At 42.5% G+C, this 10,685-nt stretch overlaps 1 protein-coding gene and 1 pseudogene across 1 annotated transcript; both read right to left on the bottom strand.

Moving 5' to 3' along the window:
- Positions 1–2,233: 2,233 nt before the first annotated feature.
- Positions 2,234–3,339, bottom strand: LOC132237538 (importin subunit alpha-1-like; annotated as a pseudogene).
- Positions 3,340–5,967: 2,628 nt separating this feature from the next.
- Positions 5,968–6,435, bottom strand: LOC132237485 (large ribosomal subunit protein eL18-like). Its single transcript, XM_059702064.1, has one exon. The coding sequence runs from the start codon at positions 6,433–6,435 to the stop codon at positions 5,968–5,970; it is 468 nt and encodes a 155-aa protein (XP_059558047.1).
- Positions 6,436–10,685: the final 4,250 nt, after the last annotated feature.

Raw genomic sequence — 10,685 nt, 5'->3', positions numbered from 1 at the left:
GATCCCAGGAGATACTTAAACTGGGTTTTTAATAGAAGTCCATTTAACAGCCTGCGATAGCCAGCCGAGGGAGCCGGCTCCACTTACCCTCGTGGAGAGCATTGGGTGGCTCCATCAGATTAGGTGGGAGAGGGGTAGGGAGTTTGGAATGTTTACTTTCATGTTCACTATTCGTCGGCATTTCTATAGCGCCTCGATATCTTAGCACCATATTTTGTATTCCTGATTAGTGGGTTGGCTTAGGTACAACACGATTAATGTTTCTTTCTTTCTTTCTTTTGGCTCAGAGAGCTGGTGCCCTCACCTGAGTCTAAACAATCAAGTTACTGAAATTCTAGCACACTTTTTAAACCTTGTGCCGCTCCTTTACATAAGATGTACTGTTTCCACTCGCCTTCACACACACTATTTGTCCACTTTCTGACACTACTCCACTTAATATGAAAAAAAAACCAGAACAGGTTTTCTGGTGGAAAAAGAAAAATCAGACAGTGTCAGCAAAGCCCAGCAAATGGCCGTGTTAAGCTTGTTTGTTTTAGTGGCGGGGCTGTCATCACGCTGGCACAGTGACTGGGGGAGAGGAAAGCTCACCTGCACCGTTCCTTACTGTGGTTCCGAAACTTTTGCTTTTCTTCTGATCTTTGGGCACCAATGAAACATGATTAACAACTTAATGAAAAAGAGGAGCTTGCAAACTCTTATTAACCATACTCTTGTTTCCAAGTGCATTACGCATATTAAAGATAGTCATTTAATGTGACTTTTGTGTCTACAGCAGCAGAATTGCAAAAATTATACGAGGATATCTGTAAATATAAAGTGTTGTGAACTGTGTATAATAATTACGTGGTGTGTTTTTGTACAGATGTCCTTCAGATGAGCCTATATACACACACTTTGATATGCTTTCTTTTCAGACACAAAGTGGGCTACTCTCTGAGACCAACATCACCCCGTTGCTTGGGAAAGGAGGCGAATATAACCTCCTATGGCAGAAATACCATCTTTTCAGTTGGGTCAGGATTTCCGCTGCATTAAATTGCCGTATTGTCTGTGACTACAAACTGAAACAGGGCTAGCTTGGTTTTGGTAGGCTGGTAATTTGAAGCCCACAAGTGGAGCTTGGTATTTTGTAATCAATAGTTGACCCTCTCTATTGTTTTTAGTGATTTGAAACAAAATTCAGTGACAATGGTTTGTACATGAAAACATTTAAGAAAATAACTAGCCACCCCAAGAAATGAAGTAGCTATAGAAAGGGCTTGTATTACGTCTTAGATGCTAGCAACCTTATGGAAGTAGTTCCAATGTCCATAGTCTCAGGGCATGTACTAGCATATCCTATGTTCATGTTAATAGCATGGAAAATTTTCACTAAAACCTTATAGAAACTGTTGATATTTTGTACACAGGGGCTGACTGCTGGATACATAAAATATGTACTTAATGAAAATTGTTAGTTTAAGTTGAAAACATCAAAATCTGTCCACTTGCCTTCTTCCCTTTTATTGACAACAAAGCATTGGAAGTGGCCCTCTATGTTTTATCCTTTTGTAATTAAAGACCCACGCTGAGTGGGAAATGTCAGCGAAGGTGCTCTCTCAGCAGCAGCCCCTCTCCACGCCCTCCACGTGGCAGCCATTCCGCCTGCTGGAGAAAGTCCACCTGTGGGCCTGCGGAAATGTTCTCTTGCAAGAGGTAACCAATCTGAAAAGGGTGGCTCCTGTGTCAGCTCTCTGTATCCTAATTTTGCTTCTTTATTTTACGTTAAGGCTATTCTTCATACTGTTTTGAACCAAACAGACACTTTAAAAATAGCGAGGAAAAGTCATTTCTGATTGGGTTCCATTCACACAACACACATATCCCTTCAACTATGGATTTCACATCAATAGATGTTACTTTTTATGTTATTTTTTTAAAAAATGTTTTTATTGATTTTTAGAGAGAGGAAGGGAGAGGGATAGAGAGATAGAAACATGGATCAGCTGCCTCTTGCAGGTCCCCTACTGGGGATCAAGCCTGCAACCCAGGCATGTGCCCTGACTGGTAATTGAACCGGTGACCTCTTGTTTCCTGGGCCAATGCTCAACCACTGAGCCACAGCAGCCGGGCTAGATGTCACCTTTTACTATTTATGTATTTATTTATTTATTATTTTTTATTTTTGGTGGAATTTAATCTTTATTTACAGGAGACTGCAAGATATGAAATTCCATATAGAAATAAGAAACTCACTGAGAGGAGAAGCTTCGTACAGTATGTATACTTTGGAACTGTTCAAGTATAGATTCATTGTCAAAAGTGCTACAATAACAAACCACATTTAAAAAGAGTTCTTAGTAGAGATACAGTAAGACATACTTATACCAAACATAGTACACAACAAACAACTTTATGCCTCAGTTGTACAATCTAAAAGTTAAAGTTCCCAGAAGTGCCATTCTGAACTTGTAATGTTTAACCTTCAGAGGTAGTTTCTGGCACAACATTTGGCTCTTCCTCTACAGAAAAATGCTTCTCAGTCAAGGTTAGTGAAGCTTTGTACACAGACTCGTTCTCATGGTTTTGTAGAGCTTCAATTTTGTCCAAACCGCCACATTCTTCAATTGTTAGATTTAGTTTCTCAGCAGCCTGGAAGATATTTGAAATGGCATCCAGAATAACCAGAATAATTCTGGTATCTTTCGCAGTTAAGAGGTTCATCAGTGGCTCTATTATGCCACAATGAATGAGGTATACAATTTGTTCAACTGTTCCACCACTTGTGTAGTTGGTCACAGCCCATACAGCTTCCTTTTGTGTCTTAATGTCTGCCTTAGAAAGAACAACAATGGGGAATGGGACTAATCCACGATTCACAATTTGCTGTATCTGGTCCTGGCGGCCAGCTGTGATGTTTGACATGGTCCATGTAGCTTCCTTCTGAACATCGGTTTTGGAGTTCATTACAGGCTGGAAAAGACGGCTTGTGCTCCCGCATCTATTACAACCTGCATCTGTTCATCTGTCCCAGTGACAATATTTCCTATGGCGCTTAGCACAGGAGTCACAACTGGCAATTCAGCAGCTGCTAGGTGCTTCACAAGATGGTTCAGTTTCCCAAGGCTTGGATATCAAGTGCGGGGCAGTGGACCCACTGTTGGCTCTCCATGCAGTTCCTGACATGTCATCTTTAGCATGTGGTTACTTAGGTAATCTTACCTGGACACCGTCAAACCTTCGATGCAACAAGAATCCTGTACCCCCCTTAGACGCTGTGGAGCAGATTCTTCCTACTTTAGTTCGTCTCCTGCATTGTGATGGTCCAGAAGTATTAGCAGATGGCTGCTGGGCCATTTCTACCTTACTGATGGTCCAAATGAACGGACTGAAACGGTAGATGTCACCTTTTAAACAGAACTTATTTATTTTTATTTTTTTAGAACTTATTTATTTTTTACTTTCCAAGTTTCAAACACAGAATGTTAGTGCCAAAAGAGCACAGAGAGCTCATGCAGCCTCTTTGTTTCAACACGAAAGGGCTGAGGCCCTGGGAGGAGTCAGGGCGTGTGCTTAGTTAAGAAGTGTGCTTCTCACACAACCTTCTCACACAGTCCTCACTGGCCACAGGGAAGAGCAGGATTGCAACGAAGTAGCAAGGAATATTTACATAAGTGGATATTCTAGAACCACAATGTGCAATGTGGTAGCTACTAGCCACCTGTGGTTATTTAAATCTCAATTAGTTGAAATTTAAAGTTCAGTTTTGTAGTTGTAGTAGCCACATTTCAAGTGCTCTCTTGCTCATGTGTCCATGGCTACTGTATTGGATGGTGAAGAATTAATAGAGCTTTTCCATCATCACAGGAAATTCTATTGAACAGCTTGAGACGTGAGATTGAGATAGTGACGAAAGAACACAAATATTTGTGATTTGAACAGATTCTTAAAGGCAGAGAACTGCACCTCCTCCACTAGGGGGTGCTCTAACAATTAGTGCATCCCTACAGCTGGACTGAATTTAGAACTCTCAGAGAAATCTCTCCTCATTTTAAGTGTAAGGTAGGTTTCCTTACTTTATCTGATACATTTACTGCACTAGGGCCTGTGGCTGTTCAAGAATGGATGTGCAATCATAGACCTCCCGAACATAGTTCAAGCTGAACTATTGAGTTACTATTCTGTTTAGTTCTCTGATATTGTTTAGCATAATAATTAGAAATGCCAGTGCCAGCCAAATCGATTGCATTTTGAGTTGCTCCATATTAACATTGATTATAGAGTCCTGTTAATGGGTGTACTTAGGTCTGGGACAGTGGCATATTTCTCCCTCTGCTCTCCACCTGTGTTTACCATATAGACATGTACAGACCTGAGCTGGGTGCCCACTCTGGAGAAGGCACTGGGAGGAAGCCTCTCTCTCCTGGTGACCTTCTATGTCCGATATAAAATTATTTGATAAGAAAATTGCCTCCTTGATGTATTCTCCAATGTTTCAAGCCTTGATTGTATAATCAAGATTACTCTTTTGGGAGAGCATTATGCTAAGTGAAATAAGCCAGTCAGAGAAAGATAAATATCACATGATCTCACTCATTTGTGCAATATAATGAACAACATAAACTGATAAACAAAAACAGATCCAGAGACAGAGAAGCATCGATCAGACCGTCAAACCTCAGAGGGAAGGTAGGGGCGGGTGGGAGAAGGCAGAGAGATCAACCAAAGGACTTGTGTGCATGCATATAAGCCTAACCAATGGACACAGACACCAGGGGGTGAGGGCATGAGTGGGGGATGGGGGGCAATGAGGGGATAAGCACACATATGTAATACCTTAATCAATAAAGAAAAAAGAAAAGAAGAAAAAGATTACTCTTTTGAAGGGGTATTGAGACTCAAAATCTGAGGCTCCTGGAAAAGCCAGAATTCATGGAACACTGAACATTTTTTGAAACAGCAAGTTAACATATATTAATGGATTAAGCTAAAAAAATAAATAAGCCACAATAGATACTATAGCTACCATTCTTTGGGCCTGCTTTATATATGATTTAATTTAATGTTCCCAATGATCCAAGCAGATGTTCTCATTCTCCATTTACAGAGAAGGAAATTGAGATTTAGAGAAATTAAATGATTTATTCAAGTTCATTCAGAAGTCGAGCAACAGAGCCAGAATTCAAATTCAGGTTCTGACAAAAAAAAAAAAAAAAAAAAAGAGAGAGAGAGAGAGAAAGTGTGCTCTTGGCTACTATCATGCTACCTAGATTCCTTAAAATTCAGTTGATGATCTAAACCCAATTTGAAAAGAAGATATGTAAAGCAGAAAGTATCAATTTAATGCATGAAGCTCATCAAAACCCCTGTAACCATCTTAATGGGATACAGGTCTTGCCAATTCAACTTGATTTCTTAAATTTGGTAAACATATGGTAAGCCAAGAATATATTTTACCAAACTTCCAACGATATTTGATTTGAAGCAGGCTTCCTAGAAATGTGCTGGGAGGTGCCCCGTCCCTGTGAGTCAGGCAGGTAGACTGACTATATTACACTGGAGGCGGTCTGCCCACGTGAAGGTTTCAAATTCAAAATTTTACAGCTCTGGGCTACACTCTCCCCAAAGCAAAACAAAATAAAAACCAACCTATTGTGAGCCTAATTCCATCTGGGGCTTTGGGTGAAGAACGTCATTTGGTAGGATGTCGCTAAACTTCTAGAAGGTGGCATTCTGAGCTACCTCCCCGGTTGCAGCTGGCTCACTAATTCTTCAAAGTTAAAAAGAAAAAATTGGTTTTCCTTATATATTTTTCTAAACTATGCAGGTGTTTGATAATATGTTCTCCCCTCTTACCTTACTTCATTGGTGAAAATTTACCTTATTGTTCCTTTAAGCAAACTCTCCTTTGACTTTTGGCATGGCAGGGTTTAGAAAAAAAATTTTAGCATCCAAATCTTCTTAATAACAAGGTAGGACCTGGGGTTAGTTTTGTAGCCGCTGCTGGCCCGTGGGCCTCCTGCGAGCTGGAACTTGTGTGGCTATGAGGGGTCCCAGGGCCTCCCCGAAATGCCGGGGCACCTCTGGGCCCTGGCGAGGGCTGGAGAGCAGGACCGTGTCACAGCCCTGGGGGCCCAGGGCCAGCGGCCTTGTGGAGGTGGCTCCGTCGCGGCTGCTCACACCTTCAGTTTGGGCGCTTCCTGGAAAGGTGTCACCGGTTCTAGTCCCACAGCCACAGAGGGCTGGCCCTCCCGGCCGCCGGGGGGGCTTCATCTCCCGGATCCAGGAAAGGGACCCAGGCGGCCGGTTGGTGCAACTCAGGAGCAGCCTCTTCAGCACCACATGGTTGAAGGTGGAGTTTGTTCTTCTGGTTAAAAACCTGTCCAGCTTGACCACCAGCCTGAGGCAGAGGTCCTGCTCTTGGGCTCCTTGCCCCAACCTTTCCATCTTCATTGTGACCGGTGCATGACGGCGCCTAATGCTCCACCAGGTCCTGGCAGGATTTACACATTTTGACTTATGTATGTATTAAGGATACATTTACATCAGTAGATAGATTTTTTCTCTCTAAAGAGGACCAATCTTTTGATTTTATTCAGTTTCAGATCCAATACTTCTTTTCTTTTTTAAAAAATATATTTTATTGAGTTTTTACAGAGAGGAAGGGAGAGAGATAGAGAGTTAGAAACATCGATGAGAGAGAAACATCGATTAGCTGCCTCCTGCACATCTCCCACTGGGAATGTGCCTGCAACCCAAGTACATGCCCTTGACCGGAATCGAACCTGGGACCCTTCAGTCCGCAGGCCGACGCTCTATCTACTGAGCCAAACCGGATTTGGCAGATCCAATACTTCTTCCTGGGAAGGTTATAATTTGGTCAACTTCCCCCCCCCCCCCATCACGATTTTTTAAATTGTAGAAGATAGCAAGCACAAAAATAGCTAAAACTTATAGTTATAGTGGTAACTGAATAGCCATCTCCGAGGTGTAAAAATAAGACAATACAGCGGGGCCTTGACTTAGGAGTTTAATTCGTTCCGAGACAGAGCTTGTTAAGGAGCTCGTTAACTCAAATTACTCTATCAACTCAAAGCAAAAAATCGGCTGAGAGACAGCTGGTATCTCAAAAAACTCATTAGTCGGGACACTTGTAAGTCAAGGCCCCACCGTATCTGTAACCCCAGAAGCAGCCCCAGCTTGCTCATGCCTAGCTCCCCCCGCACCCGCACCTGCACCTGCAGAGGAAGCTGCCATCTTGACTTTTTTAAAAAAATATGTTTTTATTGTTTTAGAGAGAGGAAGGTAGAGAGAGAGATAGAAACATTGATGGGAGAAACATGGATCTGCTGCCTCTTGCTCACCCCCTACTGGGGATCAAGCTGCAACCCCAGGCATATACTCTGACAGGGAATGGAAGGGGTGTGTGTGTGTGTGTGTGTGTGTGTGTGTGTGTGTGTGTGTGTGTGTGTGTGTAGGTACCTGGGAGGACGCTCAACCAACTGAGCCACATGGCCAGGGCTTATTGAGTATTAGACTCTTTTTTTTTTTTTAAATATATATTTTATTGACTTTTTATAGAGAGGAAAGGAGAGGGAGAGTTAGAAACATCGATGAGAGAGAAACATCGATCAGCTGCCTCTTGCACACCCCCTACTGGGGATGTGCCCGCAACCAAGGTACATGCCCTTGAGCAGAATCGAACCTGGGACCCTTGAGTACGCAGGTCGACGCTCTATCCACTGAGCCAAACCGGCTAGGGCAGAGTATTAGACTCTTACCTTGCTTTCTGAACCTTGTATTCCTCTCTAAGCATACAACATATTTTCCTCTTTTTGGACTTTATATACAAGGAGGATTCATGCTATAATTATTCTTATGTCTATATTGGTTTACAACACTTTTTGGAAGGATGTTCCTTAGTCTCATTGACCTAAAATTTAAAATTGGTCAGAAGTGACTATCTTTCTCCATGAACGTCTCGCTTGGATCCATTTTTGAGGTGTGTACCATGTTTCTGTTACAGGGCTCTACAATACTGGGACATGTCTCATTTTATCTTTTTATTTTTTAAACTTTTATTCTTTTATTTTTTAATTTTTTATTGTTGAAAGTTTTACATATGTCTCCTTTCCCCCTCCCATTGATCTCATTTTATCTTTGTATCCCCACAGTGGATGATGTACTTTGCCTAAGACTAGAGTAATGACTAATGATTTCTTTAATAAGTTTATAGATATGGCTCAGTGCATGATATTCTGGGCCTACTATATGTTTCTGTGAATACTGTAAATAGCCATGTCCAAATTAATAGAATGAAGATGGAGAATTGGTTAATTAGAAATCCATTTTTAGAGAATTCACCTTCTAAAATCTAGCTAAGTTTAATCAAGCTCTGGCCAGTGTGGCTAAGTTGGTTGGAGCACTGTCCCAGACACCGAAAGGTTGTGGGTTCAATTCCAGGTTAGGGCACACACCCAGGTTGCAGGTTTGATCCCAGGCTGGGACAAGTACAGAAGGCAACTGATCAATGTTTCTCTCCTATAGATGTTTCTCTCTCTCTCTCTCTCTCTCTCTCTCTCTCTCTCTCTCTCTCTCTCTCTTCCTCTCTTTAAGCATGTCCTTGGGTGAGGAATAAAAGGTAAAAATAATACAAGGAAAGATACTCTATTGGCAAATAGGAAAAGGACAGGTTTGAAAGATGCTTAAGGGTTAATGAAATACATCTTAATACACAGTATACTGCAGAAACAACAGTAAAACCATGGAGAAAGAGAAGCACTATAAGTCAGACTAGAAAATTTCATGTATCTAGTACATCTTGCCATTTCCATGAAATGTGCCCAGCAAATGTCAGATGAACAAACCACAATATTTAAAACTGTTTTAGAGCCTGACAAGCATGGCTAAGTTATTGAATGTTGACTTTTGAACCAGAAGGTCAGGGTTCAATTCCCAGTCAGGGCATATGCCGGGGTTTTAGGCTCAACCCCCAGTAGGGGGCATGCAGGTGGCAGCTGATCAATGATTCTCTCTCATCATTGATGTTTCTTTCTACCTCTGCCTTACTCTCTGAAATCAATAAAAATATATATTTTTTAAAAAACTGTTTTACGAATTGAGTTGTCCAGGATAAAAAAGGTAACTAGCAGTTGTTTTAATAACTTTTATGCAAACTAAATGTTATGTTTAAATGTTTAGGGGCCCAGTGCACAAATTCGTGCACCTTGAAAAGAACTGTGGGCTGAGAGGCTGCAGTGGGCACAGGGGTGGGTCTTGGCCCATCCGCCCCCTGCCTGGCCCCTCCCACTGCATCCCCCACTGCTGTTGCTCCCACACGCTGATGGTGCTGACCCCGCTCGCACCCACTGATGGTGCAGAGCAATTGGAGCCAGCGCCAGCAGCGGGTGCCAGCGGCTGCTGCTGCCCCGATCGCCTCTCAGGAGCAGTGGGAGGTGGAGAAGCCCTCAGGGGCCATCGGGGCTGGCAGCTGCTGCTTGCACCCACTGAACCCACTGACAGCGCTGAGCAATTGGGGCCAGCGCTGGATGCCGGCAGTGGGTGCGAGTGGGGCCGGTGATGGCAGCAGGTGTGAGTGCCTGGCTGCACCACGGTGTGTGGGAGCAAAGAATTTTCAGTAACCACCAGAGGCTTGCCCCGATGACAGCAACCAGTACTCCGCTCTGGTCTGGTGCCCCCGCTCACCTGCTCCACCATGGCTGATGCCTGCTATGTTCTGCACTTGCTGCCGATGCCTGCCATGTTCTGCGCATGCCTCCTGGTGGTCAGCGCATGTCATAGTGACCAGTTGTTTGGCTGTTTGGTCTATTTGCATATTAGGGAGATATATATATATATATATGATATTAAGAATAAATTATTCAGTTGTTCCTCTAAATATCAAATTTCCGGTGTCATCTAATCCTTGCATGTATGGATTAATAATCACTTTATACTTTCTAGGCTACAACTAATGCAACATTCTCAAAGAAATCGTCTCCTAACAGAATGACTACTACTATTGTGGAAAGAGACATTATTCAGAACATTGTCTATTTCATTCCTAAGTCAGGACAACTCATCTACTTTAGACTTCAACTTGTAAAGACTGCTATGATCTACAGAGATTGACCATTTGTATTGAAAAGTTAGCCAGCATGCCTTCAGTGAACTTCATTCATTAGTGTTAGTCCTGGCAAGGTTTCCATATCTCAGGGTTCATTTTATACTTTAATTCGGTTAGTAGGTCTTTGTTTAATCATCCTATTGAAAGAAGAACAAAGGCGGTTTAGGCGATCAAGGGAGTAATGCACTGTATTTTATCTCTGAAAAAAGCCAGACAAAGCCAGAATGCTCTGATCCTTCTGATTTTCTTCAGGACATTTGGAACCACAAATCAGCTGGAGGATAAAGATCCTCACTGTACTTAACTGCAGACACCTTCAGAAGAGAAACGCGGTGTCAGTCATAGAAATTACGTTTTGCCAGCTACACAGGGGTTGGAAGACAGATTCACTCACCAGGAGTTTCTGTTTCTTGGGAGGGAGGGTGTCTGTTTCTTAAATGCCACCTCCTACAATAAAATCACTAGCCAGGCCAGTTTTTTCCCTAACTACGTCTCTTTATAGTATTGATGCTAAGGTCAGGCGATAGTGCTGGTGTAAGTGAAAATAGTCTGCGGGTTTACTGACAACTGGACGACG

This window comes from Myotis daubentonii, chromosome 1 (assembly GCF_963259705.1).
Source record: "Myotis daubentonii chromosome 1, mMyoDau2.1, whole genome shotgun sequence".
In the NCBI taxonomy this organism is placed as follows: Eukaryota; Metazoa; Chordata; class Mammalia; order Chiroptera; family Vespertilionidae; genus Myotis; species Myotis daubentonii.
This window is presented reverse-complemented; position numbering and strand designations above follow the sequence as displayed.